This window comes from Ovis aries, chromosome 3 (assembly GCF_016772045.2).
Source record: "Ovis aries strain OAR_USU_Benz2616 breed Rambouillet chromosome 3, ARS-UI_Ramb_v3.0, whole genome shotgun sequence".
NCBI lineage: Eukaryota > Metazoa > Chordata > Mammalia > Artiodactyla > Bovidae > Ovis > Ovis aries.
Window position 1 is genome coordinate 34,520,782 of NC_056056.1, and position 9,543 is coordinate 34,530,324.

At 49.8% G+C, this 9,543-nt stretch overlaps 2 protein-coding genes across 2 annotated transcripts in view; both read right to left on the minus strand.

The window, feature by feature from the left end:
* IFT172 (intraflagellar transport 172) overlaps window positions 1-586 on the minus strand; it is a 34,439-nt gene extending 33,853 nt beyond the window's left edge. Inside the window, exon 1 of the mRNA XM_004005769.6 lies at window positions 450-586. Coding sequence (XP_004005818.1) covers window positions 450-488 — 39 coding nt within the window. The 5' untranslated portion in view covers window positions 489-586. The remainder of the gene's footprint in view (window positions 1-449) is intronic.
* Window positions 587-2,430: 1,844 nt separating this feature from the next.
* On the minus strand, window positions 2,431-5,601 carry FNDC4 (fibronectin type III domain containing 4). Its single transcript, XM_004005770.6, has 7 exons — window positions 5,207-5,601; window positions 4,879-5,023; window positions 4,677-4,792; window positions 4,225-4,429; window positions 3,657-3,746; window positions 3,212-3,336; window positions 2,431-3,044 (listed from the first exon to the last, which is right to left on the minus strand). The coding sequence occupies exons 2-7, from the start codon at window positions 4,997-4,999 to the stop codon at window positions 3,009-3,011; spliced, it is 693 nt and encodes a 230-aa protein (XP_004005819.1). The 5' UTR covers window positions 5,000-5,023; window positions 5,207-5,601; the 3' UTR covers window positions 2,431-3,008.
* Between the last annotated feature and the right edge of the window lie 3,942 nt (window positions 5,602-9,543).

Below are 9,543 nucleotides of genomic sequence, written 5' to 3' on the forward strand. Positions count from 1 at the left end.
CAGCATGTTCTAGGGTTACATCCCTAGTGCCCAGCCTCTTCTGAATCTGAGATTTTCACCACCAGAACGAAAGATGTGGTCGTCTGCACTCCCTTCGGTGGGACATGCACCATGTAGATTATTGTTAGTTGTTTACACACGCGCTTCTTCCTCTAGTACGAGCCTCTCGAAAGCAAAGGCAACAACTGAGGAAGTTCTGGATCCCCTGGAGCCCCAGCATGGGACCTGGCACACAACTGATCCGTTAAATGAAATGAACTGAAAGCTACGGTGCTCAGCAGCCCCCTCTCCCCTACTTCACACTCTATCGACGGAGCAGAGTCCGTATCACCGCTAAAGCCTTCGGTCTTCTGCACACAGTAGGCGCTCACCATTTTTAAACTTCAATCCCCCACTTTCCGTGGAACACTAAGGCGGGCGAGGGAGGGAAGAGGCACGCGACTCCTCACCTGAGGGCTCAGCAGCGTCCTCAGGTGCTTCAACTGCATGACGAACACCTGTCTCTCAGATGCCTACAGACAGCGACAACTCCCGTGGTTACCTGGACAACCCGCCACGCAGCCGCAGCGACGGCCGCTGACGCACTAGCGACCTGAGCGCGACACGCGTCGCAAGGTCACCACGCAGTTTCGCAGCTTAGTAAATAGAGCGCGCGCAGGCGCGGTGAGATCTAGGGCGGGACCCTGAGAGGGTTTGCTGACTTCTCTTCTCGACCAATCCCGTCGCGGCATGCAAACCCAAACTCCAGCCACTCCCACAAGCCTTCGGCAAACTCCGGGGTCCTATGTAATCTTAGTCTTTCTAGGTGTTTGATGTTCGTAAACGCGGCTGAGCGCTTTCTTTTAATCCTCACAACCCTGGAGAAAAGCAGGGCAGTTGCTCTTACAGGCCTTTTACAGTTGACAGAATTGAACCCAAATAGGTTATATAACTTGCACAGGATCACAAGGCTAATAATGAATACTCGGTATGTGTCTGCCAGGTACGGTGCGAAGTGTTGTACACGTCTCACTTAATCTCAAAGCCACCTTTTGACGGTGATAACATTATTAGTCCCACTTTACATAACAGGAGACTCAAGATTAGAGGGCTCACTTGTCTAACCTAACACAGCGGGTTATGGACGAACTGGGATTCAAGCCAGAGCTGATACGTTTATACACCCTTTGGATTCCTTCTCAGTGTCTAGCTCCTTATCTCCGTGCCATGCTACTATATATCGTGTGACTCTCTCATTCCCAGAAATGATGTATCCAGAGTCTGAGAGAAATGTGCTTTGTAACCAGTGGTCAGAGGGAGGTAAAGCACCCTACTTTTGAACTGAAAAACGGTGGGTTTAAGACTCCTGCTTAGATCAGGATGCTTTTATGGTTTAGGGCAGAGGGCAGACCAAAGCTTGGCTCACCTAACAGATTTAGTCTTGTGATAACCGGGGTTGGAGCTTGGATAAGTATCAAAGATACTTCTTGACTTTGGATTGGGGTTCCTTTCAAAGTAGATCACAAAGTAGAGTGATCAAGATGCAGAAAAGGGAAGTTATTCATAAGCCTCCACTGGAGGGTCATACGTTGACTGATCACACGAAGACTGTTACCTTCCAGACAGTGTAGCTTGTGCTGTCCAGAAAGATTCTGGGTTCTGAAGTCTTTCCCCCTTAGTGGTTACAGATGTCAACAGGTATTTCTTTCACTGGCACCAACCTCCCCTTGGAACTTGGGGAAAAGTGGAGGACAGTCCCTATTTTCACAGGAAACAAGTAGGCCCCAGAGCCCAAAGTATAATTCTTTTGACAGGAGAGTTCCAACCCCAGTTTTATTTCCAGAATGCTCCTCTGTATATAATGACAGAGAGTAAATATAAACTCATTTATTCTTTATAATTATTATTGGCTTTGACTGAATGAACAGAGAGACATACAGACAGACAAAAGGGAAAGCATGGACAGGGAAGAATAGGCATAGAAATGCACAGGAGAGGAACACTTTGCCCCCCAGGGATCCATTAATCTTTAATTTGTTCCAAAACCCTGTTCAGTCCTTTACTGATTACTAGCTCAGTGTTGATGAAGTCAGTGGAATAAATGATGAAGAGTTGGGGTGCCAACGTGGGCAGTGAAGATAAAAAGGCTCCTGGCCCTCTCATGTAACATAACTTTATTTTCCACTGGTGCACAAAGAATTTATATCCTCCATTTTTTTCCCCTGTTCCTCCTTCTTACTCAACAAAGCAAAAGAATCGAGGACCCTAGTTTTCTATGCCCCTTTCTGGCCCCTCTGCACCCATTCTAGACTGAAGAATCAAAGCAAACACCTTCAAATACGAGTCTGCTCCTGTCAAGTTGGTAGTGGTGGTGTGAGAGGCCCTTGTGGTCAGGGGAGAGGCAGTGGAGAAGTGTCTTCAGCATACTAGACAGTATCGCATACAGTCAGCTGCAGTTTGTCCAAGAACCTTTATTGGAAAAATGTCCAAGGGGTGAGACCACCAGCAGCTGGAGGGGCTGCCCGTGAGAGGGGGAGCACCTGAGGCTCCATGGAAGACGTTGGAGTAGTGCAGTGCAGCGTCTGCCTCCAGATCCAGACAGTTCCTTTTATTTTCTGGGGGAGAGGGAGTGCCCACAGAAATACTGCTCTCTGAGACCCGGAGGCAAGATGTGGGGGCAGCTGGGGATGCCAAGGGTCCTGATGCAGGTGAAATGGGGGCCCCATTTGGGACCTAATGGGATAGGGTTGAACAAATGACTCTCCTCTGGACCTAGGGGGTGGAAGGATATATCCCATCTGATATCCACTCCCCAGGTCCAGGGGCTCAGAGCCTAAGAGACCTACCTTCTGGCCCTGCTCACAGTGGAAAGAGGATGGATACCAGGCCTGAGATTGTGGGAGTGCCATTACCCTCTGGGAAACTGTGGGATCCTTCAGTCTTGGGCAGATCACCATCTTGGGCGCTCCCTGACCCCAGCCCCAGCCCCAGATTATTAGTGCATCCGTCTTCTGGTTCTGCTTCTTCACTCATACGTCAATAGTATTGATGGATGGTGACTTTTTCTGTGAAAGAAGATGGCCTGAGTCTCTAATTTCAGGAAAGTGATTGTTTCCTCTATCCCAAATTTCCATTCTCCCTCTTCTTCTGCCCCTCCGTGACTCTCCTCCTTTTCCCTCGATGCTTCTAGACAAAACCCCCCCACTTCCCGCCCTCACTGGCCCCACATCACCTGTCTTGTCCCCACTGGCCTTCCCTGAGGACTCTGTTCCGGTCCCTTCCCCTTCTCCTTGGGGTTGTTGTTGGAGTCATTGTCCTTGATGATGTCATACTGACGGCAGAATAACCCGATTACAGCTGAAACACAATCATACAATCTGAGCCTTGATCTTGACCTCCCCACTCATAGCCCTGAAGGGCAGGGACATACCCGCCATTTCTAGAAAATCAAAGAAGAAAATCTTTGAATTCTGTTTCCCATGCACATTACATTCTTCATTATCCTTTCTGGGCTCCCAATAGCCTCCTCTCCCTTTCTTCGAACTTTTCCTGTTTATCTCCTACAACCGAACATCTCCCCACACCGTTGCTCTCACCTTCTCCCTACAACCTTCACCAACTCCCACCTCCACTCAGCCCCACTTAATCCACAGTCCCCCATTCAGCTGCTTACTCACCAGCCCACATGAGCAACACCACCACAATGATGACCACCTCCCCCGTCTGCAGTGGTCGCTCTCCATCCAGACCCTCCACTGTGATGTCACCTGAGAAGGAAAAGAAGACAGACCCCAGGTTCTGGGGAGCAACTAGAGAGCTATGCCTGTGCAGACAGTTCAGGATGGAGTTGCTGGGGACTAGAGTCAGTGTAGACCTGTCGCAGCACCGTTGCTGGTAACCACTCTCTGGGAAGCTGTTGGTGGACAGGTGGTTAGAGACCAAACAGCAGGAGGGCTGCAGGTCAGATGCTCACTCATGCAGGCTGCAGCTGCTATGAACTGAGGCTGGGTAAAAGGAAGCTTTAAAGCCCTTCCCCCCAAACAATTCCTTACCAGCCTGTCTATACTCAGTCTCCTGCCAACCTGCTTTCCTTCCTTTCCTGGCAGTACAATGAATTATATCATCCTTCTACTCATCTAAGCTAGACTGCTGCTTGCTTTGCGGAAGTAAACAGGAGGCCAAAGACCAGGTAAACAGTCAGAGAATCCAAAGCTTTAGGGGGTGAGGAATAATCGAGACTCTCACCTGGGCTTGAGCTGTTGGAGGGTAGCCGATCAGACCCCTTGAGAGTTCGGAAGTGCACCCGCGGCCCTGGGGGGCTTTCTCCCCGGAGGCCGATGCTCCTGACCTGCACTGTGTAGTCACTGTCTTCAGCCAGGCCCCAGAGAGCACAGGCCCGAGTCGTGGTGTTCACCTCTCGGATCACACGTTGCCCAGGGCCATTCTGTCGCTGCAGGGAGATGATGAGAGAGGAGGACAGCCTCACCCTGGTCCCAGTCCACAAAGCTTAGCCCAGGATTGTTGAACACCCAAGCATTCTGGAGGACTGGGGTGGGAAGGGTAGCTTAAACCAGGGAACCCCAGCTACCTGTCTCCCAGGGCAGGGAGGGGAGTTGGTGGGGATGGGGGGCGGTAACCAGAGGGAATGCTCAGAGATCCAAGGACACAGGTTGGGGCAGCAGAAGGGTGATTCATACTTGCTGGGAAATGGAGTAGCCAATGACGATGTTGCCTTCTGGGACGTCCCAGGACACAGTGGCCGAGTTGGCTCTGAGGTGAGTGACTGTCACATTCACAGGAGATGGAGGCCGGTCTACGGGCGCCAGTGTGTGAACAGGTTACCAGGGTCCACCCCCAGACTAGCTCTGATGACTCCTCACCTGCTCCCCTTTTACTCACCTGCTCGCACAAAGCCCAGGTCGCAACTGACCAGCAGGAGGACTGTGGGGCTTAGATATGGGGAGAGGGGCATTAGCGAAGCCATGGTCCCCACCGAGTCCACTGGGAGGCACCCGGGCATCCGCTTGACATCCAGGCGGGGCTCCTGGAGGTGGCAGGAGTTGGAGGGGGCGGGGGTCAAGGACTTGCCAGAAAGCACAAACGGGCAGCTGCTCTCTCTCCTCCCCACACCCCACAGCAGCCCTAGAACCCCCCTTTCCCCTTGCCTTGCCCACCCCCGCAGCACCCCGGCGCCCTCAGTTCGCGCCTCTGCTCTGCCCACACCCACCTCCGCCGGTCCTCGCGGTGGGTCAGGCCTCGGGGGGCTGCTCGGTGCCCAGAGGGCGGCCCATCGCCGACTCCGTGGCGCTGTCCCTACCCCATCCCGGCGCGGGCCCGGCCAGGCGGGCAGCGCGGGACCGAGCTGCGGGCAGAGAGCGGAGGCGTAGCGGGTGCGGGCCGCGGGGCCCCGGAGCCCCCAGAGCTCGGACCGGCCGCGCAGTCTGTCCGGGAGCAGGGGGCGGTGCCCGCGCGGCCTGGCGGCTGGCCTGGGTCCCTGGGGCGCGAGGCAGTGCGGCTGCCCCCGCCGGCCCCTGCAGCACGATGTGACCGTCCCGGCGCGCCAGCTGCCGTCTTCTGCAGAGCTGGCCTCGGTCGCTCAGCCGCAGCCCGGCCGGGACGTGCGGGCCCGCCCCGCCCCGCTGGGGTTCTCGCCGCCGTCATCACCGCCCCCCCAACCCGGTTCTTTCGGGGCTCCTCCCACGACCCTCTCATTGGCGGCCTCCAGGGCCCCCCATCCCTCCTGATCCCGGCTCCGGTCTGCTGAGCCCCCGCAGGGGGGTGGGGGGAGGGGACGTCCGGAGAGGCGCAGGTGCGAGGGTCTCGGGATCTGAGAGGCCCCTCCTCCCCAGATGGAATTAGCCAAGTTGGGAAGAGGAACTCCACCTTCGGCGCGCGAGGGGACAGAGTCATGGAGATAATAATTATTTTGACAATCTCCTACTTGTAGACTGCGTCAGCTTTTAAGTCTCTTCCCCATTCATGACTGATATTGATTCCCTTCCTTCTCTCATTCATTCTTCCACTTATTAGGCAAATATTTATAGAGCTTTCTCTATGTGTCTGACATGTTAATAGCTGGAGATACAGCGATTATTAAGGGTTTTGGGTTTATAGGGGAAATTTAAAGACGGACCACCTGTCTCAGCTCTGCGACTCACTGTGTGGCCTTAGGCAAATAGGTTAATCTAAGTTTCAGGTTTCCCACCTGTAAATCAAAGAATTCAAAACCTCACAGGGCTGCTGTGAGGATCAAATGACATAATATTGGGGAACGATTTTTAAAAATCTCATAACACTGTGTGAAGAGAGATTATTCTTAATTTGCACCAATTTGTTAGTTACGTCATTTATTCAATAAACATGTAAATCCATAAATTATTTCATGCTTTGGTTGAGCATGAGACCTGGAGTGAGAACCTGGATGTGAGTCCCAGTTCTCTCCACTGAGTAATCTTTAGCAACTAACTTAACTTCTCTGAGCTTCAGTTTCATCATCTGAAAAATGAGCATGTCAATATCACCTTTTTTTTTAAATTGAATTATCAGTTCAGTTCAATTGCTGAGTCGTATCCTACTCTTTTCGACCCCATGGACTGCAGCACTCCAGGCTTCCCTTTCCATCACCAACTCCCGGAGCTTGCTGAAACTCATGTCCATCTAGTTGGTGATGCCATCCACCCATCTCATCCTCTGTCATCCCCTTCTGCACTGCCTTCAGTCTTTCCCAGCATCAAGGTCTTTTCCCATGAGTCAGTTCTTTGCATCTGGTGGCCGAAGTATTGGAGTTTCAGCTTCAGCATCAGTGTTTCAATGAATATTCAGGACTGATTTTCTTTAGGATGGACTGGTTGGATCTCCTTGAAGTCCAAGGGACTCTCAAGAGTCTTCTTCAACACCACAGTTCAAAAGCATCAATTCTTTGTTGCTCATCTTTCTTTAAAGTCCAACTCTCGCATCCATACATGACTACTGGAAAATCCATAGCTATGACTGGATGGACCTTTGCTGGCAAAGTAATGTCTCTGCTTTTTAATTTGCTGTCTAAGTTGGTCATAGCATTTCTTTCAAGGAGCAAGCGTTTCTTGATTTCATAGCTGCATTCACCATCTGCAGTGATTTTGGAGCCCCTGTATATTGTCACCCTGCTTATTTAACTTATATGCAGAGTACATCACGAGAAATGCTGGGCTGGAAGAAGCACAAGCTGGAATCAAGATTGCCGGGAGAAATATCAATAACCTCAGATATACAGATGACACCACCCTTATGGCAGAAAGTGAAGAGGAACTAAAAGCCTCTTGATGAAAGTGAAAGAGGTGAGTGAAAAAGTTGGCTTAAAGCTCAACATTCAGAAAATGAAGATCATGGCATCCGGTCCTATCACTTCATGGCAAATAGATGGGGAAACAATGGAAACCAGTTCAGTTCAGCTCAGTTCAGTCGCTCAGTCGTATCCGACTCTTTGCAACCCCATGAATCGCAGCACGCCAGGCCTCCCTGTCCATCACCATCTCCCGGAGTTCACTCAGACTCACGTTCATCGAGTCCGTGATGCCATCCAGCCATCTCATCCTGGGTCGTCCCCTTCTCCTCCTGCCCCCAATCCCTCCCAGCATCAGAGTCTTTTCCAGTGAGTCAACTCTTTGCATGAGGTGTCCAAAGTACTGGAGTTTCAGCTTTAGCATCATTCGTTCCAAAGAAATCCCAGGGCTGATCTTCAGAATGGACTGGTAAGCATCTTTTAATTTCATAGCTGCAATCACCATCTGCAGTGATTTTGGAGCCCAGAAAAATAAAGTCTAACATTGTTTCCACTGTTTCCCCATCTATTTCCCATGAAGTGATGGGACTGGATGCCATGATCTTCGTTTTCTGAATGTTGAGCTTTAGGCCAACTTTTTCACTCTCCTCTTTCACTTTCATCAGGAGGCTTTTTAGTTCCTCTTCACTTTCTGCCATAAGAGTGGTGTCATCTGCATATCTGAGGTTATTGATATTTCTCCCTGCAATCTTGATTCCAGCTTGTGTTTCTGCCAGTCCAGAGTTTCTCATGATGTGCAGAGACATTAGTTTGCCGACTAAGGTCCGCCTAGTCAAGGCTATGGTTTTTCCAGTAGTCATGTATGGATGTGAGAGTTGGACTGTGAAGAAAGCTGAGCGCCAAAGAATTGATGCGTTTGAACTGTGGTGTTGGAGAAGACTCTTGAAGGTCCCTTGGACTGCAAGGAGATCCAACCAGTCCATTCTGAAGGAGATCAACCCTGGGATTTCTTTGGAAGGAATGATGCTAAAGCTGAAACTCCAGTACTTTGGCCACCTCATGTGAAGAGCTGACTCATTGGAAAAGACTCTGATGCTGGGAGGGATTGGGGGCAGGAGGAGAAGGAGACGACCCAGGATGAGATGACTGGATGGCATCACTGACTCAATGGACATGAGTTTGGGTAAACTCCGGGAGTTGGTCATGGACAGGGAGTCCTAGCATGCTGTGATTCATGGGATCGAAAAGAGTCGGACACGACTGGGTGACTGAACTGAACTGAAAAATAAAGTCTGTCACTGTTTCCATAGATGTTTCCCCATCTATTTGCCATGAAGTGATAGGACCAGATGTCATGATCTTAGTTTTCTGAATGTTGAGTTTTAAGCCAACTTTTTCACTCTCCTTTCACTTTCATCAAGAGGCTCTTTAGTTCTTCACTTTCTGCCATGAGGGTGGTGTTGTCTGCATATCTGAGGTTATTGATATTTCTCCCGGCAATCTTGATTCCAACTTGTGCTTCATCCAGCCCAGCATTTCACATGATGTAGTCTGCATATAAGTTAAATAAGCAGGGTGACGATATACAGCCTTGACATATAATAAAATCGTCTTTTTTTAAAATTGAATTATAGTTGACTTACAATGTGTTAGTTTCAGGTGTACAACAAAGTGATTCATATATATATATGTATATGTGCCAGTGTGCTCAGTCACTCAGTCAAGTCGTGTCCGACTCTTCGTGACCCCATGGACTGTAGCCTGTCAGGCTCCTCTCTCCATGGAATTGTCCCAAGCAAGAATACTGCAGTGGGTTGCCAGGAGAAGGAAATGGAAACCCACTCTAGTACTCTTGCCTGGGAAATTCCATGGAGAGAGGAGCCTGACAGGCGATAGTCCATGGGGTCACGAAGAGTTGGACACCACTGAGCAACTTCACTGTGTCACATTAATATATATTCCTTTATAGGTTATCACAAGATATTGAATATAGCTCCCTGTGCTATGTAGTAGGTCTTTATTGTTTATCTATTTTATTTACAGTAGTGTGTATCTGTTAATCCAAAACTCCTGATTTATCCCTCCCCTCCTTTACCCTTTGGTAACCATAAGTTTGTTTTCTATATCTGTGAGTCTTTCTCCATTTTGTAAGTTCATTTGTATCATTTTCTTTTTAGATTCCAGGTATAAGTGATATCATATGATATCTATCTTTGTCTGACTTACTTCACTTAGTAAGATAATCTCTAGAGGCAAATGGCATTATTTCATTCTTTTCAGTATCATCTTCTTAATGTATCAAA